The 25,714-nt window shown below is 48.1% G+C and overlaps 1 protein-coding gene across 2 annotated transcripts in view; it reads left to right on the top strand.

The window, feature by feature from the left end:
• The window catches only part of CD58 (CD58 molecule), a 40,733-nt gene extending 15,567 nt beyond the window's left edge, over positions 1-25,166 (top strand). Inside the window, exons 2-6 of one of the 2 annotated variants that reach the window (XM_059375846.1) lie at positions 2,416-2,706; positions 10,687-10,950; positions 17,917-17,998; positions 20,450-20,486; positions 24,850-25,166. In XM_059375846.1, coding sequence (XP_059231829.1) covers positions 2,416-2,706; positions 10,687-10,950; positions 17,917-17,998; positions 20,450-20,486 — 674 coding nt within the window. In that variant the 3' untranslated portion in view covers positions 24,850-25,166. The remainder of the gene's footprint in view (positions 1-2,415; positions 2,707-10,686; positions 10,951-17,916; positions 17,999-20,449; positions 20,487-24,849) is intronic. The other variant, XM_059375847.1, reaches the window with a different exon arrangement.
• The last annotated feature ends 548 nt before the right edge of the window (positions 25,167-25,714 follow it).

Here is a 25,714-nt window from a genome sequence, read left to right as displayed (position 1 = left end):
CTCCGCTTGCTTCCCAGTCCTTGTTTCTGATCTCCGCTGATAGCCCGTCAGTCAGCCGAGAAGGACACCTGACCAGTCCATTAACGCCCCCTTGATAGGGTACGGAGTCGACCACCCCTTAATTAGACAGAAAACACTCTAGATAATGCAAGTCACACAGCAAGGTTTATTTCCAGCTAGCTAGGGTCCAAGTATCTGCCCGGCGCAGCGAGTTTCAACAAGGACCCCGAGCCCTCAAAGCCAAGGGTTTATATAGCACTTTTTTAAAAAGATTTTTATTTATTTGACAGACTGAAATCACAAGTAGGCAGAGGCAGGCAGAGAGAGAGGACAGAGAGAGAGGAGGAAGCAGCCTCCCCGCTGAGCAGAGAGCCCGATGCGGGGCTTGATCCCAAGACCCGGCTCAAAACTGAGCGACAGTTAGAGGCTTAACCCACGAAGCCACCCAGGTGCCCCTATATAGCATTTTCAAGGCTCTTCTTCATAGCTACATACGTATCTTGCACCCCACTTTGACAGTTTTTGACTTGTTTTTAAGTCCCCTGGTGATGAAGTTCTAGAACCTAGGTGAGGTTTGGTGGGCTGAGGTCCGGAGCCGATGACCAAGACATCTTTGGTGCAAAATGGTGGTTTATTAAAGCACGGGGACAGGACCCGTGGGCAGAAAGAGCTGCTGCCCCGGGTTGTGAGGGATGGCAGGTTATGTACCCTGCGGTTGGGGGAAGGTGAGGGGAAGGGAGGTGTCAGTGGAGTTTTCATATGCTAAAGAGGGCCTACAAGGTGCCAGGATGTCCCAGGCCTGCCAGAGGCCTTGCCCTTGCTGCTGGATCAGTGTTGTCTTTAGACCGGCCATTAACATTAAGATCGTTGGGAGACTTTTTGGTGGGGTCTCACAATCCTGCTATCAATCGTCTTTGTTAGTGAGATTTAGGACATTTGTAAGCCAAGGGAGACTCCTGTCTAGCCGGATTGTGAGCTCTGCAAGTTAACTATTTGCTTATTGTTCATGGCAGTCAGGGGAGCCTGAGGGATGCTACACTTATGGAGGGGAGCGGGTGAAGAGGGGGTGCAAGGCGCCAGCTTTTGCTTTGTCCTCAGCCAGCCTCCTGCTCCCTCATCACTGGCACCACCACCTAACCTCCCTGGTGGTATATGATCTTAGGTTTTAGCTACTTTCTCTTATCTCAAGTTACGTGCACAGTGTGGGTTTGTTAGGGACGCTCAGTAAAATGGCTTCCCGGCCTTCAGGATGGCCATTCTTATGCTAACCCACTCTTACAGTGCCAGGTGCCAGTTTTGCTGTGCCGAGATGGCTGTACTTCTGCCAGGGCTAGACTCGAGGTGGGTACAGCCTTGTTTTTCTTGGCCTCCACACCTGGAGCTGGTTTCTGGGACTTGTTTTTAAGTCCCCTGGAGGAGGGGAGCAGGGGCAGTTTAAGGGTTAAACAACAAAGTTATTGTTGAACCTCAGTGGAAGCCTCTGGCTAAAATAAGAATATAACATAGGTCCTTACACCCTCTCCCTCATCTGCACCTCCAGTCACTAAACCCTGGTGCTTTCTGTCCCTAGCTGCTGCTCTTGAGTCTGGCTTTTTGTCCGTCCCCTCCCTCCAGACCTTGCTCTGGCCCGCCCAGGCGGCCACCCTCTCGTTGCTCCAGCACTGACCTCGATTCTGGTTGCCCTGCCTGCAAGCCTGTCCCGGGCCACCACTGTCTGCTTTGCAGGCCGTCCTGTGGCTTTTGCTTGCCATTAGGATCCATCCCAAGCCCTGAGCCTGTCTCACCGGACACCCCCAGACCCCACCCACAAATGCTGTGACCTGGCCCTGCCTGCCCCTCCAGCCTCACCCCACTTGCTTGCTTCCTCTAGCGATGGGGAGCTGCTTGTATTTCCTCAAACACACCCAGCTCCTTCTCCACTCGGGGGCCTGCTTTTTTTTTTGGCAGGGGCTGGTCGGGGGAGGCTCTGCTTCCTCTGTCAGTACAACAATGACCTCTCCTCCCCTCCTCCCCCAGGCCTGGGGCGATGCCTCCCATGAGCCTCAGCATGACTTCCTGGGGAAGGCCCTCGAGGAGGTAGCTCCCCAGGCCTGCTTTGTCTTCCCCACACAGTGGGGCTTCTGGAGGGCCTGCGCTGCCCACAGTTCCCAAAGGGGACTTGGTGCTCCATCGAAGCTGAATCTGTTTCTTGCGTGTTTGTGAGCCACGGGCGTCCCCGTGAGAGAGGAAGCTCCCGCCCTCCGTGAGCTGTGTTTGCCATCAGCTGTTTATCTGTTTAGTGTAAAAAGCTGATGAATCATTTTTACTGCCAAATCTCCCCCCCCCCCACCCCCACAAAGAGCATCTTGGAGGATGGTTTTCTATTTTCAATCAAGTCGTGTTGGTTTTCCTAACCAATTTCTTTTGCCCTCCTAGACTCCATCAGCTGTAATTTCCCGATGTTTGGAACTGTGAACCGGAGCGTAACTTTCCCTATAGCAAGCTCTGTACCCTTTACGGAGATTCTGTGGACAAAAAATAGGGATAAAGTCGTTGAATGGGAAGCAGGCTCTCCCGTCAGAGTTTTCCCACCTTTCATACGCAGAGTTCATTTAGACACCACATCAGGAAGCCTTACCATCTTCAACCTAACATATTCGGATGAGGCGGACTATAAACTGGATTCTTTGAGCAGTGGCGACACTTTGTTCACTCTGAAGGTGATTGGTGAGTATTCCATAAATTTATTCCATAAATTGGTTTAAAATGGCAACTGTCCCAACTATTTTAAGAGATGAACACAAATGAATGGTTTCTGAGAAGTAAGAGACTTGGATCTCTGAAGGTGATTGGTGAGTATTCCATAAATTTATTCCATAAGTTGATTTGTTTAAAATAGCAACTGTCCAACTATTTTAAGAGATGAACACAAATGAATGGTTTCTGAGAAGGAAGAGACTTGGATCTCTTAGGCTGTCAGGCACACCGGTGTCCGTGCCCTCGTCATCCTCTGAGTGAGGAGAGGGTGGGACGGAGATGGAGGCCAGCTGGGTGGAGCTGCTGCCAGCAGCATTGCTTGTCTTGCTGGGAGTATTCTGGAAAGGGATGTAGTGGCAGCAGTGAACTCAGAACTCTGAGCTCCACTGAGAGCTGATGCTCTGGAAATCAGAGTGTGCACCTGCACCACACCCCAGGAGGTAGATTTTTGTCTCTCCTCTGTCACCGTACATGGGAATGTGAGATGGAGTCCTTGTTCCTGCACACTTCCTATCCTGCTTCCAGGTCGTTCTCCTTGTCATCTGTAGGCTCCTGGATACATCCCAACATTTCTGGGGCATTGGAAAGCCTGGCCCACTTTTGCTGTTTCTGATGTTCCTGCTGTCATAATTCTCAGTGATTATAATATTTAAATATATTGTTCTAATATCCTGGCTTCTGAGTCCCCGGTCTCCTCTCCTACGATGGTCTTGTCCTCCATCCACGCCTCCGCTGCCTTTCCCCACGGATAGAACCTGGAAGTTGTCATTACCACTCATTCCGAGCCCTCCACTGTGTCAGGCCAGGTGTCCCCTGCTCTGCCAGTTCTGCTATCCCTTTACCTCGCGTGACCCCCTATCCTCTTTAGGCAGCCCGAATGTGCTCACTCACTGGGCCAAGCATTGGAAGATTTGGTTAGTTTCCTTGCTCCTTTTAATTTTTTTAATTAATATTTAAAAAAATTTTTTTTAAGATTTTATTTATTTATTTGACAGAGAGAGATCACAAGTAGGCAGAGAGGCAGGCAGAGAGAGAGAGGAGGAAGCAGGCTCCCTGCTGAGCAGAGAGCCCAATGCAGGACTCGATCCCAGGACCCCGAGATCATGACCTGAGCCGAAGGCAGCGGCTCAACCCACTGAGCCACCCAGGCACCCCTAATATTTAAAATTTTTTTTAATGATTTTACTTATTTATTTGGGAGAGAGAGTAGGGACAGGAGCAGAGGGAGAGGGAGAAGCAGACCCCCTGCTGAGCAAGGGAGCCTGACGTGGGGCTCGATCCCAGAACCCCAGGATCATGACTGGAGCCACCCAGGCACCCTTTTTAAATGGGCTGTATTCCTGTGGCCTGTGTGGTCAGGTCCAGTCCAGTGCGCTCCCTGTTTTGTGCTAACACACTGTGGCTGTAGAGAAACTCATTGCCCCACAGAGCCTCACACATGAAGCGTCTGGTCACTTGCCTCAGTCAGATCCAATATGTCCCCCAGTGTCCCAGCAATTATCCTTCCTCTCCTCAAGCCTCGTAGACCCTCTTCTCCAGACCCACTCCTCAGCTGAAGGCTTTGCATCTTGTTTCACTGAGGAAGAGAAGCACTTAGAGGAGAATTTCCACAGGCTGTCACCCTCAGCCTTCCTGCCTACCTGCCCTGAGCACCGGTACCCTGCTCACAGAGGTGTAGGCCCTCTGCTGTACTCCAAGTCCTCTTCCTGCCACTGCCCTTGGGGACATCGCCCTAGTCATTGTCCTTGCCCTGTTCCTGCAGCAGCGTCGTCCATGGACCCAACTGTCATCCGTAGTATGCCGTCAAACATTGACACCAGCGCCGGGAGCCCCCGGATGCCCCCGCCCCACCCCTCCAGCTACCACCCACTTGCCACTTGTTTGTAGAGAATTCCATGAAGGATTATCTGTGTTTGCTTTTTAACCCCTTTCCTTCTTTTTTTCCTTTTTCCCCACCCCAAACAGGCTTTCATCACCCCAGGCTTTCACCCGAACTCTTGATCTCATTAAAGAAACCAGTAATCCATTCCTGCTCTCCCCGCCACATCTTTCTTGGCCGCTCAGCAGCCTCCGACAGAGCAGATCCCTGTCTCTCCTGAAACACGACCTTCTGTGGGCATCCAGGATCCCACCCCGTTCTGGCATTCTGTTCGCTCAGTAGCTGTTCCTTCCCGGTTTCCTTGGCTGGTTTGCTCGTCTTGCCCACCTGCAGGCCTTGGAGACCTGAAGGCCTGAGCCACCTTTCTCTGCCTGCGCTCACACCCAGCTGGGTGAGCTCAGCCTGGCTTCAGGCTTTCAATATTGTTTTGGCACTGATAACACAGATTGAGAGCTCGGACCCGGGGCCCCACTGACGTGTGTTTCGAACCGCTTCCTCTGGATTTCCACTTGGACGCCTGTCTGATGATCGTGAGCTCATCAACTTTCCCTTGAATCCCGTTCTTCCCCACGTCTTCCCCGCGCTTGGTTAATGGCAGCTCCTTCTTCCCAGTTGCTCAGGCTAAGCCTTGATGTCATCTTCAACACCATGTTTCTCTTCCTCTTTCTCTCGAACACCATGTTTATTCCACCAGGAAATTTGCTGGTTTTACAGCCTCTGACCACCTCTCGCCACTTCCTCCGGGGCTGAGCCAGGGCTCCTTCAACCTTGTCCGGAGGACTGCAGCGACCATCTAACTGGTCACCCGTTGCCCCTTAACAGGAGGCATTTTGTGTTATTTTCAGATTTAACTACATTTAATTTTTTTCCCGTTTTATTGAGGCATAATTGACCTGTTTCACTGTCTAAGTTTGAGGTATACAGCATAATGATTTGACTTACATGTATTATGACCACAGTTTATTTTTTAAAAAATGCAAGCAGCCAGAGTGATCTTAAAACAGAGGTCAAAGCATGTCATTCTTCAGCTTAGAAACTTCCAGTGGCCCCATCTCAGTCGGAGCTAAAACTAAGATCTGTAGTGCAAGGCCGTATGAGATCCGGCATCCCTGATCACCTCTTTCTGTTCTTAGGCATCCTAGTGTTGCCTTTGACTTTGGCTACCTTTTCTGTGCTGCCCCTCAGCATTGCCAGCTCAACCCGTACCCATCTCGGCCCTCTATGGGGTCCCAGGTTCACGGTTTTCTCCTAGAAGTGGATGTCATTCTAGCCTTACCTCCTCTATGCCAGAGGCATTCTAGAAAGATCAATCTGGTAGCAAAGTGTCTAAGATGGCTTGCAGGGAAGGGAGAAGAGGCAGAAAGTCCAGTGTAGAAGTTCAAGTCTGAGCGCTCCAAGTCCTGTCTGAGGCAGTGTCCGTGGAATAGGAGGGGGTGAGGAGCTGGTGGAGTAGCTATTCTTCACAAGTTCACCTGCCTGGTCTGTTGGAGACACTAGGAAGAGGAGAGAATTTCTCTCCTGTTATCATTGTAGCCCTAGAACTCAGGTACTAGGTGTTCAGTAAATATTTATTATAGGAATGAAAGCAATTGAACCAGGTGACCGGGAGGTGAGAGGGGGGGTTGACAGAAATGGGGGCTTTCAGGCTGGGTGGCTGGTTTGTCCAGAAGATGATTAACTCCATTTAGAAGAGTGAGGCTTGTTAAGGTGTGGAGGCATCCCATTAGGAAAACCAGTGCATGCCTTCAGAGAAGCAGAATTTATAAAATATGCAGGTTGGGGATCTAGCTATTTATAGAGCCAGCAACTAAAAAGATTGATTTCGTATTTAGATAACAATGGAAAACATTTGAAAAGCCCTTTCATAAGAGTTTGTAAAACTGCGCTCAGACTTTTAGATATGTTTAACTTTTTAAACTTGATGAAAGCGTTAAGAATAATTTGATTTTTAAAATTCCACGGTCATTCAACTAAGGTGCATGATTTCAGGAGTCAGCCCAACTGAATAGCCCTTAGGAAGCCTCATTAGCAAAGACCTGCAGAGCCCGAGAGAGGTGAGTGTTGATCAGGAGGCAGTGATGTGGGCAGCGTAAAGGGTGTGACCTCAAGTCCTGGCTCGAGAGTCTGGCTTTTAGCCTGTGACACTGAGGAGCCACTGGATCTGATCCTGGAGCAAAGAAATGACTTGATGAACTCTATTTTCAGATGATTAATCAGATGGTAGGTATTGACAGTGGGTTAGAGAAGGGGGACACCAGGTTGGAAGTGACTGTGATCTTCTAGGGAGACAGGTGTTGCTGGTAGATGTTGGGAAAGGAAAGAAAGAGAAGATGCTTCTAAGAAAGAGTCAAGCGAACTTAGATTTGGGTTATAAAAAGACAAGATGACTCAGGATTTCACACCTGAATGACAAAATGATTGGTCATACCTTTTTTTTTTTTTTTTTTTTTTTTTTTGAAATGAGGAAGGCCTACTTCCTTCAAGGTATGTTAGTTAATACCTAAGTGACTTGATGATCTTCCGGAGACACCAGACCTATTGGGAGATTTTCAGAAAGGATATTTTCGGCAGGGGGATTTCCTGGCACCCCCTCAATTCAGGCCATCCACTTCCTTGTGTGTAAGTTCATATTTGGCTTCCTTCTTCCCTCAAAATCCCCTTCAAATTTCCACCACCAGTGTTTATTCGTGCTTTCTCTTGTTAGCTGCATTGAAGGCGGTAATGGTCATATAAGTAGAATTAACTACTCGATCCTTAAACGATCTGAAGTGGTGAGACCTTTTACTAAAGTTAAGAGAAATACACAAAGAGCATCAGATCTGTAGAAGCGGTTCTCCATCTTACAGAGCAGGGCACTGGATTCCTGCATTGTAAATGGACCGAGTTGTCTTAAGGATGAAGGGGGTATGTTTCCTGTCAGTTTCATGCTGCTTGAGGTCCAGATGTAACTCCTACTTGTTCGCTGTGGCCTTGGGAAGTCTGGTGGGCAGTGAGAGAAGCTGAGGAGTCTCAGCAGAGATCTGAGCTGTGGGAGACCTGAGGAGGGTTTGCATCCTTTCCTGTGAGCGGGACCGGCTCTTCCAGCGGCCATGCTGTGGCGAGACCACCAGAAAGAGCTTTTGGATGGTTCCATGCGCTCTAACAACACACAAAATTACACCAGCTCTCCCATGTGGGCCCTTTCAAATTCTCTTCATACTCCAGTAGACCTTTCCAATCTTTCAGAGTATTACGTTCCATTTCATAGGTGAAAATGAGACCGATTTAACCAAGGGCTTCTTTCTGCATCTGTAGAACAAGGGGCCTGGGCTGGTTGGTTTCTTGAACATGTTCCCGCTACCACAGGAGCCATGGGCCAAGGTCACACAGCCAGCCGGAGCGGAAGCGCACACCACCCAGCTCCTGGTTGTGTAATGCACGCCCGTGGAGGGGGTGCTCACCTTCCCGCCGTGCGCTCTGTTACAGCTGATGTGACCATGCCAGGCAGGGTGTGGTAGTCCCCATGTCAGCTGTTACCATGTCACCTCTTGTGATCCTCATCCCCATCGTGAAGGGGAGGTGCTGCTGGTTTCCCTGTTGTGCAGGAGAGGAGACCTAGCCACAGAGATTCAGTACCTTGGCCAAGGGCACGTGGCTCTTCCTGGCAGCACTGCAGTATGAACCCAGGCAGTCAGGCAGTCAGGCTCTTAGCCACCTCACCCTTCCTTTTCGGAGGGGAGCCAATGAAGTTTACCTTTGAGACAGTGGAGAGAATCCCTCCCCTCTGTCCAGTGTCCACTCTCCTCACTGAGGAGCCACTTCTGAGCCTTGTGTTGGGTCAGGCACCGTTGGTAAGAGCTGAGGCGTGTTGAGTCCTTACCTTCCACAGACATACAGCTGAAGGGGGCTTATGAGGTGCCACTGTTGAGTTCACAAAACACTAGACGCTGGCTGAGTCAGATCACTACACGAGAATCTGGGACAGAACGCTCGGAGCACCCACATCAGCATCCTTGGTTAGGGGGGGGGGGAGCCCAGGAATCTGGTGACTTCTCATGCCCACTGAGAGTTGAGAAATGCTTCTGTGGAACATTTCCAGGGAACTAGAAAGCTCAGTTTCAGGCCCAGCTTAGTCACAGAGGGAGGCATAGGTACGTGCAGAGTGTAGAACAATCAGTTCTGGTTCTTAAGTACACAAAGACACTTGGGGCCTCAGGAAGGTGCTTCCTGGGGCTGCTGTGGGCATGTGGTAGGCAGGAAGGACCGGAGGAGGCTTAGAGAGGAGGGCTCCGGCTGGCTAACTTGGAGTCAATGATAGCAGCTCTTACTCTTTTAAAAGCTATTGGTCTGTGGCTTACAATTTAATCTGGAGAAAGATGTCCATTGCTTGCTGTCAGGCAACACATAACAAGTTATGTGAACTAGATTAAATCCAACAGCTGAAGAAGTCCCAAGCAGAAGGGGAAGTCATGGGTGACTCAGGTCTCTAACCGGGTGTGTTACTTAACTGAGCATGAAAGAAGTCTGGAGAAGATGAGGGGAAAGAGGAATTGAATATTTTCCATTTTTAGATTTTTTTTAAAAAAGACTTTACTTATTTATTTGACAGAGAGAGCATAGGCAGGCAGAGCAGCTGGCTGAGGGAAAGGGAGAAGCAGGATCCACGCTGAGCAGAGAGCCTGACGTGGGGCTCGATCCCAGGACCCTGAGTTCATGACCTGAGCCGAAGGCAGATGCTTAACAACTGAGCTATCCAGGTGCCCCCGTTTTGAGATTATTTTAGATGAATAATTAGATTGTAAGCATTCCTTTGCCTTAGAAAATACCGTTTTAAATAGCAGCATGGTATTCTGTCATCTTGATGAATGTTACTTTGCTCTAATTGGCTTTTCCATAGATGTTCATAAAGCATTGAAATTTTATTATCCAAATGCTACCATGACCATTTTCTGGAGAGTCCGTATATTTATACATGTTTTCTCCAATTTCTTATGGTGAGTTGTTGGGGCAAGGTAGAGATGCAAGAAGGCCTATGAACGAATAAATACACGGACGTCTAATGGGATAAACTAGCGTTATGGTTCTTAACCCTTCCTTGCAGGTTTGGGCTGCTGTAGCCAGTCGGGGGCACCTGTAGAGAAAGACTGGGCCTGAGGCCTCCAGACTGACAGGTCTGTGGCAGGTGCCATCCCCCACTCTGCCTATTAGCAGGACCTGCTCACGGCATGGCTCCACGCATGCTTTGCAAACACTGTAAGTTAGATATCTTTTGGAATTAAACATTTTTAGATTGTAGAATAATACGAACTGTTTCCTCTATATATGTTAGGAAGCACCCCATTTAGTTTTGGGTACCACCTTATACTCAAATACAAGAACATTTTTAGTACAACAGGGTAGTGAATACTTGAAGTAAGTGAGAAAAATATGGAGCGCCTGGCTGGCTCAGTTGGAAAAGCATGCAACTCTTGATCTCAGGGTCACAAGTTCAAGCCCCACACTGGGTATAGAGCTTACTTTAAAAATAAATAAATAAATAAATAAATAGGGGCACCTGGGTGGCTCAGTCAGTTGAACATCTGCCTTCTGCTCAGGTCATGATTCCAGGGTCCTGGGATCGAGCCCCTGCATCGGGCTCCCTGCTCGACAGAGAGCCTGCTTCTCCCTCCCCCTCTGCCTGCTGCTCTGTCTACTTGTGCTCTTTCCCTAGCTCTCTGTCAAATAAGGAAATAAAATCTTTACATAAATAAATAAATAAAAATAAAAAGGAAGTAAGTGAAAAGAAATAAAAACTGTTAAATCCTCATGTCAGCTCAGACGAGGATTTGCAGCTACCCGACTTTGCTGCTATTCTGTGGAAACTTGTGTCTTCCTGCATGGAGGATAAGGGATTTAGTGCCTGTGTATATTCTGAATTTGAGCAGGAAGATCTGACCCAGAAGAAGAGGGAATTCTGTCCCTTGAGTGCTCAAGGAGGGGGTCTGTTTGTCTTTTCTAGCTCATGAGGAAGCTGGGAGCTCTTCATCTCTTCATAGATGATGAGCCTAAATGTTCCTCTTTCCTATACTAAATATTACCTTTCTTTTCTCCAGATCCTCTTCCGTCTCCAACACTAAATTGCACCTTGGCTGCTGAAGACATTACGGTCAATTGCAGGATCCCAGAATCTTACAGTTTCACACAACTTTTAAACTATTCATGGAACTGCTTTCCGGCACTGTGTAAAAATGGCTCGAATATGTCTGAAGTGGTGATTAAGAGGAACAATGATCTCTCGCAGGAAATACGCTGTACTGTTAACAGTCCGTTGTCCAAACAGACATCCTTGCTTGTCTTAGCAACCTGTGTCCCAGCTGGTGAGTAAACAACCCACTGTGTCATGGCAGAGATACTCTATGGGGGCGGGAGGGTTTGGGGGGTGATGCATCCAGGGACCCCAGGTGGCTCGGGAGTTTCAAACCAGAGATGCTCACCTGTGTTTCATGTCTGAAATGTAAGATGAAGAATGGTTTCCATGGACCTTGCATTATAGACATGCAGCTGCCATTTCTCAGCCTCTGCTGGGCCAAGCACTGTTCTGATCAGTTCATGAAGTCAGTCCTCCCCCAGATGCAGGAGTTGGGTACCAGCCATTATCTTTATTTTATGGGGAGGAACCTGGACGCGGGGAGTTCAGCGTGGTTGCCTCAGATCACAGATAGTGAGGGGTACAGCCTGGTTTTGAAGTCAGACCATCGGGCTCTGGAGCTCCTCAGGAACTGTTCACAGCAGTACTCAGTAATGTTCTTGATAACCATCGTGTTCTTGAAGGCTGCTGTGTGCCGCAAGAATGTGCACTTGGTACCTTATCTCGGTTGCTCCCTGGATGGGGTGACAATCTGTCTTGGCTGTGGCCCTTTTATTTTGTTCAACTCTGGTGTATCTTTGTAATTTGCAATTTTTATTAGCAGGTTTTGTATTTTTGTTTTTTTTTTTTTTTTTTACATTATATTCCCAGTTTACAGACAAAAGGATCGGTAATTTGAAAGTCGGTCATTAGAACATAAAAAAAGAGGTGAAAATAGTGAACACTATGATGCAGAACAATATCATCCTTGTAAATAGTGAAGAGGACTCTGTGAGTTCCCTTGGGCAGTGATGGGGTGATTCTGTGAATCCATTTTTTCTGAACAGGCAACTGAAGCAGAAAAAAGCAGGTAGTCAATGTCATGAATATAAAAAAACCTTGAATTATATTTGATTAGTGAGCCCTTCTCCCTGAGTTGCCCATGTACGTCCTTCTTGAAAATTTTCTTTCCTCTCTCCTTTTCTTAGTAGGTTCCATACCCAGAGTGGAGCCCAACATGGGGCTTGAACTCTGAGGTCAAGACCTAAGCTGCGATCCGAAGTCAGACACTTAACCAGCTGAGCCACTCAGGCACCCCAAAAATTTTCAAATAATGACATGGAGGCATTAAGTTCATTATATCATTTTCAGACTAAGCCGTGTGAACTCCTGGGTAAAGCAAACAAATACTTCCAGATGAAGTACAAAATGAGTTCCAGTTCTTAACCTATGGTTTTGATCCCCAAAGGCAGAGAAAAAAACCAGACCCACAGAGGTGCCAGTCAGGACGGCACCCTTTGTGCAAGTCACACAATTGTCCAGAAGATTTGAAAGCCAGCTGCAAAGTCCACGACAATTGTTCTGTATGGAGCAGACATGTCTTTAGTAATTCCACTTACTGGGTGTTACATAATATCCAAGGTATGGAAATGCAATTTGATGCTAGCAGATAGTTGCCTTATTGTGGGAACAAAAATCAAAAGCAGTGTGCTTTTTTGGCTTAGGGGTGTGTGTGTGTGTGTGTGTGTGTGTGTGTGTATGAGAGAGAGAGAGAGAGAGATGCCCATAACCAACAAAAGAAAGAAGGTATTGCCTGCAGAATAAACCAGATGGTTGAAATCTTGAAAAGCTTCTTGTGCCCCAAGCATTTTGCCCTTGCATAGGTTTTCACTTAACCTTTACCCTTGGAATTGAGTGTCCAAGTAAGATGCCCTTTCCTATGGATACCTTGAGAAAAGATCATCATGATCTCATCCCTCTTCTTGATGATAGAGGTGGTTAATTTGCAAACAGACTCTCTTGGTTATACAATAATGGTGATCCATCTTTCTTTTACATCACCCTCCAAACTAATAGTTCACATTGCATTATAGACTTTGAAAGTTTGAGAAACAGTGCTAGGTAATTCCAGGTCATTTAAATCCTGGAGTAGTGCTGAGGCATCTGGGTGGCTCAGTGGGTTGAGGGTCTACCTTTATCTCAGGTCATGATTCCAAGAGTCCTGGGATTGAGTCCCACATCAGGCTCCCTGCTCAGCAAGGAATGTGCTTCTCCCTTTCTCTGCCTGCCCCTCTGCCTACTTGGGCTCTCTTTCTGTCAAATAAACAAATAAAATCTTTTTTTTCTTTAAGATTTTATTTGTTTATTTGACAGAGATCACAAGTAGGCAGAGGGGCAGGCAGAGAGAGAGAGGAGGAAGCAGGCTCCCTGCTGAGCAGAGAGCCCGATGTTGGACTCAATTCCAGGACCCTGGGATCATGACCTGAGCCGAAGACAGAGGCTTTAACCCACCTGACCACCCAGGCACCCCTAAATAAATAAAATCTTTAAAAATAAATAAATCCTAGAGTAGTCCTGACATAGGAGATATATAACTGGGGACCCACTAAGCTAGTGTTGGAGGACGTTTTTCTTCCCTGCATCTGGGGCCCAAATTTAATGATCGTAATGGTTCTTCTTGACAATAAATTGTCTAGGATCTCTTTTCTTCCCAATATGATTTTTGAATACTTTCTGTAGAGTTGCATGCATCAGAACAGATAAATTTTTGTGGGTATAGTGGTTAAAATCTAGGTGTTACTTTTTTAAGTGCTGATTTTTTTTTTTTTAATTCCAGACTTTTCCTATTTTATCAGTGAAACATTGTAACTCACATGGACCAGCCTACTGCCCTCTGGCAGGCCCTCCCCAATAATCATCTTGTTGGCTGCCCACTATCACCATTCCAGACTGCCCCACAGGAGTCACTTACCTTATAAGAAGATGTTTACCTTTTAAGAGTGAGGAAACAAGTTCTACTAGCTGGAGCGGCTTCCCCAAGTTCAATTATGTGGTGGCGATACAATTAGAATTTAGGTCTTTGAATCCTGGAGCCTTTTATTTTCCCCATTACATCATCCTGATTCTGTATGTCTTAAAATAAGTCAAATTAAGGAATAGATTTTGACTCACGCACAGGACTTGGCTGCCAGAAAACCGTACCATTGGAATGATAGTATGGACTATGGGGGTGTTCTGTAGGACCAGGGATCAGGTTTTTTGATAAATAAATTATAAGGGGAAGAAAGAGAGAGGCGAGGGGGAGCTTAGAATGTCAAGAGATTTAAGAAGCCTATAATTAATTGCAATGTATGGACCTTGTTTGAACCTGATTCAAACAAACAATCAAAAAAAAGTGAAAAAATAGGAGAGATTTAAGTGGTGACCGCATATTTGATTGTATCAAGGCCTTCGTTTTTTTTAGCTATGATAATGGCATGGTTATGCTTTATAGATAATCCTTATCTTTTGGAAACATATACCAAAATGGGTATGGCTTAAAAATGATGCTCTCTGGACTCAAACAGGGGCTCACTTCTCTACTTACCTTGAAGCAAGTGGGAGGGAAAGGAGAGAGCACAGTCCTTCCCTTTAAAGAGCCACCCAGTGTGGCATGCATCACTTCCAGGGCCAGCAGCTTGGCCAGACTGAGTTCATGGCCACGGCCCCTGGGGGAGACGGGGAAGTGTCTTCCTTACCTGCCGGCTGGCCGGGCAAGCGCCGACTTAAAACACAGGGGTTCTCTTCCCAAAGGAAAATGGGGAGTTGGGTATGGGGACCAATAGATGAATCTAACTTGTACTGTTTTATTTTATTTTTAAAGATGTATTTATTTATTTTAGAGAGAAAACATGTGTGAGTTGGGGAGGGGCAAAGGGAGAAGGAGAGAGAACATCTCAAGCAGACTTTGCTCTGAGTGCAGAGCCTGATGCGGGGCTCGATTTCACGACCCATGAGATGATGGCCTGAGCCAAAACCAAGAGCTGGATGCGTAATCGACTGAGCCACCCAGGTGCCCTAACTTGTACCATTTTAAAACTTAAACGAAATAGGAAAAACGTAAAGACTGATAAAAGTAGCAAATTGTAAACAGAGGGTCTCGCATTTTTGCACCTCGCCGGTCAGTTCGTGTACTCCCTGGGGTATGTGCACCTAATTTAGAAGCTCTGGGTCTCAGCCAGAGGTTATGGTGTCTCAGAAGGCTGTAAAGGCAGCAGATTGGGAGCAGTGGTTCAGGTTGGGGTACGTGTTGGAAATACAGCCACAAGGAATTCCTAATGGTTTGAGTAGGGGAGAAGGGTCCCAAATAAGAAATGTGCAGATGACCCCCAGATTTCTGGCTCAAGCCACTGGATGAACAGTGTCATGGTTTCCTGAGACTGGAAAGCAAGGCAGCAGGTGTGTGGAGGACGTGAGAAGGTTGGTTTGGGACATGTTCGAGATGCCTGTTAGATTTCAAGTGGAGACCTCAGGTAAGGCGTTTTGATTTGAGTCTAGGTCGCTGGGGAGTCATTAGCACCGGAGAAGGAAGTATGGGCAGATTCAGTGTACAGTCGGCATTTAAAGCCGTGGGACTAGGTGAGCAGATAAGACAGAGCAGTGGACTGGGACTGAGTCTCAGGGACTCCAGCATTTCGAGGCTGTTGAGAGGACAAGTGTCCCACAGAGGGGACAGAGATGGACCTCCCAGGAGGCAGGAAGAAAACTCCAGCAAGGTGACCTCTCAATCAGGAGCCACGTGAAGCGGGGGGAGCACCTGTCTGTGCAGCAGACGCCGAGGAAGAACAGACTGAAGAACTTGTGTTACTGTTTTGTCATCTCCCCTGAATATCTGCTGTCCCAGAGTGGGTGTGGCATATGGCATCATCCGTGGGAGAAAGGTTTTTGGAAGGGACTGGATCAAGTACCATTAGACTCAGCGGTTTAAAAATAATACTCTTAAAAATATTGGTGGCTTGAAAATGAAGATGGCTTTTTTCACATTAGAATCTGTATCTATCTATATCTATCTATCTATCTATCTACTAGGGGTGTGTGTGTGTGTGTGTGTACATACATACATACATATCCAAAGTAGGCAGTCCTGGACGTATTGCCGCTCGATAAAGTTGTCAGAGACCCAGCAGCAGCCTGGCTCCTCCCGCCTTGCCCACTGGTTCAGGCAGGAGGATCCAGAAAGGGGAGACTTTGGAGAAATCCACACAGCCCTCCCTATAGCTCAGTGCCCAGCACTTAGTCACGTGGTCAAACTCAGTTGCAAGAAAGGCTGAGGAACTAATCTGTGAGTGGAGTGATAGCATGCCCAGCCGAAAATCTGAATTCTGTCACCAAAGAGCGGGGGAAAGATAGGGGGCATTACAGGGAGGTAACTAGCAGTTTCTGGTTGGGGGTCTCTCAGATCAAACAGGTGGGTGACTTTCTGTTTGTTCTAACCCAAGTGTGTTCTGAATAAGAGGAAAGGGTGTGTATTCACATTCTCATTCTCATTTATTCATTCACTTTCTCTCTCCCCTCCCCAGCCTCTCCCTTCTCTCTTAACCCTCAGTGGTTGCTGTTAGTGACCCCAGCCTTCCCTTAGCAGTGCCCTGGGATCGTTTTGCCATATGCTTAAGTATTCTGCCTTTGGATTTTTAGCAGCTGGATGGAGTCCACATTGTAAATATGTCCTGCCTTTCTGCTGAGGACACATAGGTTGTTTTAGCTTTTTTTTTTTTTTTTTTTTAGGATTATTTATTAGACAGAGAGAGATCACAAGTAGGCAGAGAGGCAGGCAGAGAGAGAGGGGGAAGCAGGCTCCCTGCTGAGCAGAGAGCCCAATGGGACTCTGGGATCCCAGACCCTAGGATCATGACCTGAGCCGAAGGCAGAGGCTTAACCCATTGAGCCACCCACGCGCCCTGTGTTACCTTTTTGATATTGTCAGGAAAGCTGCGGTAAACATCTTTGTGCCTTTTCTGGAGGGAGGGGAAGAGCACATCACTGATCGTTTCTGTAGAAATGGACTTGCAGGGTCAAAGGATGTCAGTAGCGATACCAAGAGCATGTTCTCATTAGGTTGATGGTGATAGGTAATAGCTGTTCTCAAGGATCTTAACTCAACTGATGCTCCCAGCTGCCCTCTGAGACAGGTGTACGTATCACTCCCATTTAGCCACCCCTGGAGGAAACCGAGGCAGCAAGAGGTTTGCAGCACGCTCCGACTCTTATAATGGTTCGGTGAAACTGTGGGCACACTGTGTAGCTGCTTTACGATGGACGTTTTTACAGAGCCCTTGTTACGCACTGCCCCCACAGTGCCCTACCAGACACGTGTTGCTAAGTTAAGCTTCCACAGACAGTGTGGGCTAGCTGGAAACAACACTTCTAGTGAAATGTTTGCATCTTTTAATAAATAGCACTGGGCTTGCTATGTATCAACCGTATAGGGGTAAGTTTATTTATAAATACTGTTGGATCTCTTGATCTACAGTAGTCGTGTGTCATAAAGTCACTGTGAATACGCAATTAGTGAATACTGAATGTTGCTTCTGGGAAATGCAGGGTTAGGTTCCTGCAAGCTTCTGGTCAACATTTTTGGCAAGAAATCAGTAAACAACTTTGTTTTGTGTGCGTTTCTATTTAAAGACACCTTATTATAGATGTGTTGTTGATTCATGAACATTGGACTCTTGGCCAACAGCGCCATGACTTAATGCCTAGATGAAGCATATCTAACAAAAACATATATTTTCTCTGAAAGGAATATCTCAGCCTTCTTCCACTTAGGAATGCTACACAGCACTTTGGCGCCGTGTTCCGAGCTGTTTTAGACAATTAGCCAACAAAAAGCATGAACGTATGAAAAATGTGGCCGTACACAGACCAGGAATAGGACACTTACTTACCTTAGAGGAGAGGACTGAAGAAGGTGGAGTGTTGCCTGGTTCAGCCTCAGTGGGGATATGTCCACCTAGCAATTGGGTTTTTTGCCGTCCTGCCGCATGTGTCCTCCAGGGACCATGAACATGCTATGGCATGGACGTGGGGAGGACACATACATCTTAGCAAGTAGGCGGATTGTAGATATGGAATCTGCAAATAAGAAGAATCCCCTGGACTCTATTTTGATCAGTCTGGCTAATTCTATTTCCTTCTTTCTTATCAGCTTCCTTTATTTTTATTTTTATTTTTTTTACAGAGCATTCAAGGAACAGGTTTGCAATTATACCAGCAGTAATCATACCCCTAGCAGGAGTAATTTTTTTGGTTTTTCAAAAGAGGTATGTATACTTTCTTTCAAAAAAATCCGCTTCAACCTCGAATTGGTTTTTCAAAGGCCAGAAAGTCAATAGTTTAGAGACTAAAGCAAAGTTTGAAATTTTAGGCATTTGGAAAGAAACCAAGGCTTCTGGCATCCAAAGTTGCTGGGTCCGCCAGGTTTGCCAAGATTTTGCATGGTCTTGGGGGGAAGGAATCCTCAGACCATTAGGAGGCTTTATAGATGTGGGAACCCCGCTGGATATTCCCCAGCCTCCTTCTGCTTGTGGTCTGTGTCAACATGTATTATATCTCTGGTCTCCAAGCTAGATTTTGCACAAGACCCCTTGCTCTTGGCTGCCAGGGTTTTACTTTCCATTCTTCTAGCCCAGAAGGGGGTCCCGGGGAGGAGGAAGCTGTTGTTGGGGTTGGGTGACTTGGAGTGGGTCCTAAAGGCCTGGTATTACTTGCACTGCCTTCCTGAGCCATCCTGGGTCCCCTAGACATGTGGGCCAGCACCGAAGGCAGCCCATGTGCCCTGGAGAACGGGTGGGCTGTTCCCCCATCCTGTTCTTCTCCACATCTGCTTTCTCAAAAGGGCTCTTGGCAAGGCTGATTTGTTACTCCCACAGGGAATGCAGAAGAGTCCCCTTTCAGCCACGTGATGGCATGTGGGTCCCACGTCATTTCACATGCATGTCTTGGACCAGCTTAGATTTTATGTTCCCCTAGACCTGCGCTGCTCAGTACCGTAGGCACTGGCCACGTGGAGTGGTCTAAATATAAAAGCAATTCATTAAATTGAATATAAAATTTCTTTCCTCATTTGAACTGTCTACATGTAAAGTGCTCGGTAGCCACACAGAGCTAGCGGCTACCGTGGTGGGACGGACCAGACAGAGAAAAATTCCATCATCGCAGAAAGTTCTGTCCGCCAGTGCTGTCCAGGATAACCTAACAGGTTATCCTGTTAGCCTCCGTCTCCTGTCCCCGGAGAACTGGACCAAGGATTGGGTTCACTTTGGGAGCCAGGATCAGACCTGGGCCTGTTATCACAAGCCAAAGCTAGGATCCACACAGTCAACAGCAGCAATGTGGCTAAACTACTGTTGGTACCTGGCCACTAACATGTCATATCCCAGGGATACTGTTTCCATATTAAAGGTTGCATATACCACAAGGATCCCTAGGTGGTAGATTTTGAGTCAGTCGACTCTCCTCTAAATAAGATATAAAAATCAGCTGAAGAAAGTTTTGAGGTTTCATTACCAATGAGTAAAATATTTAGGGAGCTCAAATGTTCTTGTAAAGAATTATTTTTAATCCCCAAATAACAGTATCATTGTTCATCAGCTCCATAACAGATGGGTTCCCAGAAACCAAAATCATTATCCACTCAGAGTTCTTGTGCATCTATCATCAGAATACCTGAACCAAAACAGAAGGTGTACTCAGTGCCCATATAATTCCAAAGCAGTCAGGTGATTTAACTTTTTTAAAAAGTTCATCCAGTGGTGAAGAAATTAATTACTCCCATGGTCAGTACCCGTAGCACCTTATAACCTGAAAAAAAAATTATCTTGAAAAATATCCTTACTTCAGCTGGCTTCACCACCCTAAAGCCATAACTTGGGAAAGGCTGAGGCATTTGGCATGGAGCCTTCTGAGGGGGATGGCGGTGAGTTGTAGTTGACAGACACCGGGACGAGTTCAGTCAGGCTTGTGGACTAGGCTGCTGGACCACCAGCCTGGCTCCGGATGAGGGCTGATGCCTTTTATGGGAGGACACTGATGTGTATGTGTATGGAAGCCACATCTTAACATCCAAAATGGCGCTGTCCAAAATGGTAAGCCATGAGCCAGTCATTGAACCTGGGAAACATGGGAATCCAAAAACACATGCTGCAAATGTAAAATGCACACCGACTTTTTAAGACAAATTTGGAAAGGGCTGCAAAATATCTCATTAGTAATGTTTATTTTGATTACACGTTAAAATGATAATATTCATGACATGTTTTTAAAAAATTATAGTGTCAAAATTAAACAACCTTAATTTCAAAATTAGAACATTTTGAAAATGAATTTCACCCTGTTCTTTTCACTTTGTAATACGACTGCTAAAATTGTTAAATGACCCGGGTGGCTCACATATTCCTGGGCAGTGCTGACCCACACCATCCGAGCCTGCCCTATGTCTTTAGCTTTGTGCATGGGCTGCCATAGACATATCCATTTTTGTTAGCAGTGTTTGCATTTATTTTCCTATCATGTGAGGAGCCGTCTTGGAACACGTCCCTGGACCCCCTCTGCAGTTAGTTTGGCTTCAGCATTTGGAAGGGTGGGAAGACCAGCTCAACAGGGCTTTGATATAGAGTGCTTCAGAATCAGGTCTCCGTCAGGCACACAGGAACTGCAGCGTTCAGCTTTGCTTTTCAGTCCTTTAACTGAGTTGAAAATGTCTTCATTTGTAGGTGTTCTGAAATATGGCAGAGATACAGAGAGAACTGAGTAAGTACCCCGTAGACTGTGCAGTGGGTAAATTAGGTATCATGCAGCAGAGCCAGAACAGGCCTGATGTGGGCCACCTCTTCCTTGAGGACCATGTGTATCTGTCACTTGTCTTGAATGGTAGTAAGTGACATCCGTGCTGGGCTCAGCAGTTTCCGGGTGTCACCTCCTCCCGCCCTCGCAGTGGGTTTTGCACAGGGGTATCGTGACTACTTGCTCCGAGACAGTGACTATGAGAAGTCAGGGCCCATTGCTAAGACGTCATCGAGCTGGGTCAAATCAGGGTCTTCAGACTCGGAGGGTTATCCTGTTAGCCTCCGTCTCCTGTCCCCGGAGAACTGGACCAAGGATTGGGTTCACTTTGGGAGCCAGGATCAGACCTGGGCCTGTATCACAAGCCAAAGCTAGGATCCACACAGTCAACAGCAGCAATGTGGCTAAACTCCCCTATGGAGGCTCCAGAAGGACCCCGGTCCCCTGCCAGGTCCTTGGCAGTCGGGAGGCAGGAGCCCAGGAGCTGGGCTTTAGGGGGTGGCGGGAAGAATAAAGGGACTCAGGGCTGTGAGGCAGGATAGGGAGTGACGAGTCATCCTCTTTGGGACAGCAAATGTCGGTGAGAAGAGGGAGCTAGTGCTGGACTGGCAGGCTGGGCCAAGCCAAGATACTGAGAGAGTTGCCAAGAGGTCTGTGTCGTTTTTTTCTGGGAAACCACTGAGGGTTTCTGAGCAGAGCTATGTGTCAGACAGAGCTTAGGGGGCGTTAGTAGACAAGAGGCCGGAGATGGGGACACGGGCTGCTGGACAAATGGAAGAGTGCAGCCAAGCAGAGAAAGCCGAGTCATGGTCGCCCTGGCAGGGCTGCCATGGGGGGCCAGCTGCGGGAGGAGGTGTGGCCGTCATAGTGACGAACATTCCAGCTAAGCAGGCAGGCTGCCCGGGCCGGGGGTGCGAGTTCCCTGCCAGCTCATCTCTCCCGGGCCTTGAACAAGTCACGTCAACCCTCTGTGCCTCAGTTGTCTTCTGTGGAAGAAGGCCGTAACAAGAGGAGAGGGATAGTAGTGTGGGTGATAACATAGAAGTAGCAGCATGCACAAACACGTTAAGAAAAATACAACGCTTAGAAGAGTGACTGGCTTGGAGGGGAGCTTAATCAATGTTACCACGCTAGGATGATTGTGAATATTATTATTATCCCGGAAAAAAGCCAGAAGTGGCAGGGATTCTGACGCTTGGTGCCCAGGCGGGGCTCTGGGTTGGGAAGCCGGGTCTGTGCTATGACACGCTGAGTGTGGGCTTCTGGCGCATTACACGGGTCCCGAGGTCTGGTGCACAATTGCTGAAGTGGCTTCCGGGGCTGCGGCTGGAGCTCCAGCTTGGGGTGCACCTTCATTAGTAACCAATGGCCTGAGCGTCTGAGGTCACCAAGAAAGACAAGTCCTTGGGTGACAGGCTGAGTGGAGGAGCTGGGCTGGGTCGTGAGTCAGGGCGGAGAGCCAGATTGGCCCTTGCTAGAGACCCTCAGGGCAGCGGCTGCATATTAACGGTGAGGAGAGACTGGGGAGGATGGGTGGGCAAGACGTCTTCTTTGGCTTTATTGAGTGAGTTGCTGATTTTTGAGAATGCCCCCGGGGTCAGCGGTAGGAGTGGGAATGAGGAAGGGCTGCTGTGCAGCAGGGAGCACCTGCCTGCGGCGGGGCCCATGGGCTCAGAAGGTCCCTTTCTCCCCAGCTGCTGGGTGAAACACACCCAGGTTACCAGGGAGGCTGGCTGGAGGCCTGGGGCAGCTCTGGGAGGCTCCTATCAAGGCTGTGAGGAGGGGTCAATGGGCCAGGAGGCGATGCGGAGGGGGCTGGAGAGAGGGTGAGCAGCGGTCAGTGAGGTGAGGAACAGGTGTGCCAGCAGGGAAGGGGGAGAGAGAGGACAAGGGTCTGTGGTCAGAGGTGGGGATTACCAGTTGGCAGCAGTGAGCATGACTGCCGGGGAGGGCGAGATTCTGGGCCGGCCTCTGCTGGGACCCTGCTGGTGACAGCGGACAGGTGGCCATCGGAACAGGACTGCCGCTGTCGTTCAGGGGAGGCTGTGAGCCAGGGCCGCTGGGAGAGGTGACGGAGTATCCCAGAGCTCATGCCCTCGCTGGCTGCTCTCTCCATTCAGCACACTTTCACGGAGGTCCCTCTGTGCCAGCAAGGTGAGGCTCTGTGTTCGCTGGTGGCTTGAGATCATGTGCCCAGGGAGGCCTCCACTGTGTGGGGTTCAGAGAAGGGGTATGTTAGGGCTCCCCCCTCGAGCAGCGTGTGGGCACACTGGAGAGAGCTGATGAGTACATAAACAGATGGGCTGAGGCCCCGGGCAGTGGGCCAGCATGTGTGATAGGGATGGTCTGGGCTGGGCAGCCACCCGAGGTGGGTGAAGAGGCCAGAATCATCACGAAGGCTCTGAGGGGAGTGGGATGCCAGCTAGATCTTCAGAGCAGGGTGGAGTGGAGAAGGCATTCCAGCCGGGGAGGCAGCAGGGGCAAAGACATGGAGGGGAGCTAGACCCTCGTGGTTTATTTGACCGAGAGACTGGTCTGCTTAGCATCAAGCTGAGTTGGTGGCAAAAGAGTGAAGCCGGGAGCATTAAGCTGGAGCAGTATGAGAATAGGGAGCCATCGTAGGCTCTTGAGCAGGAGAGCTCTGCCAAGCAAGAGAAGCACTGTTTTGGGATAATGAGTCTTGGAAGGTAAAAGTGACATCTGAGGGTGACATCCTGGGGAGAGACCTGGGTAGCCTGGAGCTGGGTGTGGGAGCTCACTCATAGCTCTTGGTGTATTTTTGTTTACTGTTCAGATTTTGTACTTTGTATATTTACAACCTACTTAATACTAATTGTTACATTTAAAGAGGCCACTATAGCCACAGTGGGAATTCCTTAAACTCAATTATTAGTTACATATATGGCGGAGTTGGGGGGGGGCAGTTGGAAGAGTAGTGGGGGAGGGGACAAGCATAGCCAGGAACAAAGGCCAAATTTTCACGTTTCTGTGAGGACAGTGTCTGAAAGAGCTAGACCCACTTAGAATATATCCAAGGACAGCCAAGCACATTTCAGAGTGCTGAGAGAAAAACAGGCTCATACCACACTTTTCAGCCAGACAGTTCAATGTCGACAATTTCCAGGAGTGCTGGTCATCTCTATTTTTGTGTGAACGCCTGGAAGACAGGTCACAGAGTCACCCAAGCTAAAAAGGGAGCCGAGAGCCCTGTTTCTCTGGGAAAAAAGATCTGTAGTCTGTGGGGGTGTCTCAGCCTGAAGGGGAGCTGGAGAGGCAGGAGGAGCAACCCGTGTGGGCATGGGTGAGGAGTGCGGCCACCCAGCCCTGCCCCTGCTCTGAGGAGTGCTCTGCCTGCCGGGACACATTTGGGAAGCACCTCTCACTTCATGCCCCTCAAAAATTCACAGCACCCATTTTTGGATTCTATTAGATTCTTTTTAAAAAATTTGTTTTATTTTTAAGATTTACTTATTTATTTATTCGAGAGAGAGAACAAGCAGAAGGGAGAGGCAGAGGGAGAGGGAGAGGGAGAAGCAGGCTCCGAGCAGGGAGCCCGACGACGTGGGGCTTGATCCTGGGACTCCAGGACCGTGACCTGAGCCTAAGGCAGCCGCTTAAGTGATGAGCCACCCAGGTACCTGTTAGATTCTTAATAGGAAAGCTCATAATCTTCTTCCTTTTTCCTAATCCCTGTGACCGCAGCACTCACTCTTTATGATCTCTGGTCACCAATGGGGCACAGATATTTGGGGAGCCCTGGTGTGGTCTGGGCTGCACCCAGTGGGTCTGGCCTGACCGAGGAAGTATAGGCGGTAGGGAAGGCACGAGGCAAGAACAGGCAGGAGGGTGTGAAGGGGCATGTCCAGGCTTTGCTGCAGCTTTGTGCCTGGACTCGTTTCTTCTGAGCCAACCCCAGATTGTCCTGTCATCACTGCAGAGATGACTCATCAGGAAGAGAGGTTGAGGAGGAGCGGAAACCATCCCCAGGAGCCACATGTGGCCAGGAGCAGATAGCCCCCAGAAGGAGCGACAGCTCACATAACAGTCCTTAAGGTCTCAGCTTTGTTCTTCGGAGGTCTCAATGACGCTCCAAGACTGGGTCGGTTTGAGGAAACTGGACTGAATGTGAGTGCCTCGCACTGAAGGGGCTACTTCCAGTGGGCCTCCAGCTACCGTCCCAGGAGGGCTCAAGACCCATCTCCCTTCATCTCTGCGCCGTGGAGCCCTTGGCTTTGATGGCTTCATTATAAAAGGTCTACTCCCAGTAGAATAGGAGGGTAACTTGGTTTGCATTTTACAAGTTACTAACAGAAAATCTTTTTTCTTATAGCCCCAGTTGACCAGTACTTCAAGATGATCAAATGTATAGTGACTAAGTTATTTAAATAATGGAATCAAAAGCCATCTGATTTGCTGTTCAAGTATTCTGTCATCTTCAAGGACATTTTGGAACTCTAATCTGAAGTGACCCTCCACTGGAAGAGTTTTTTTTGAAGAAATATCAACTATTAACCAGAACTAGTATCTACCCTATCCCTGCTCTGGTCTCCAACTACATACTGTAAATAGTTTTTGATTCTCAGTTTCTTACTGCTAATTTTCTATCAGATATACACATGTAAATATGTAAATATACCCTAAATGGTAGGTGGTTTGGCTTTATTTTTTCCTCTTAGGTCAGAAAACTGTTCTGAGTCATCTACCTCAGGAGGTGAAGGATTTTTACTTAGATCCGTCCTCCGCTGCTCTTTTGTCTTAGAGGGAAAAGAATTCATTGCAGGATGGGTAGTGGAGTGAGGAGATGGACAAAACACGTTCCGTGTGCTGGATCCGTGGCTCTTGATAGGAGGTGAGAACACATGGGTCTTCCGTTTACTTCGCTAAGACCAGATTGCCGCCATCTACACTGAGGGGGACTTGCCACATGAAGGTCTCTTAACGCACTCAGTGTCTGGTGTTAGCTGTCACATGGGCAGGGAAACAGCAGAGAACTCTTAAAAACTCTGAAGTCCTATACAAATGCAGACCAACAGCCTCTCCTGAATGAGGAACAGATGGCGCTGGCTATCCCTTGAGTCGCCATCATACATACCAACGTCCAAGGCCCTTAGCTCCTGAACCCGCACTACCCCTGGAGCTCCTGTCACATGAGAGTCTTCAGCCTGAAAGAGGAAACACTGCTTTATCACACCAAG

This window comes from Mustela nigripes, chromosome 14 (assembly GCF_022355385.1).
Source record: "Mustela nigripes isolate SB6536 chromosome 14, MUSNIG.SB6536, whole genome shotgun sequence".
Lineage (NCBI taxonomy): Eukaryota > Metazoa > Chordata > Mammalia > Carnivora > Mustelidae > Mustela > Mustela nigripes.
This window is presented reverse-complemented; position numbering and strand designations above follow the sequence as displayed.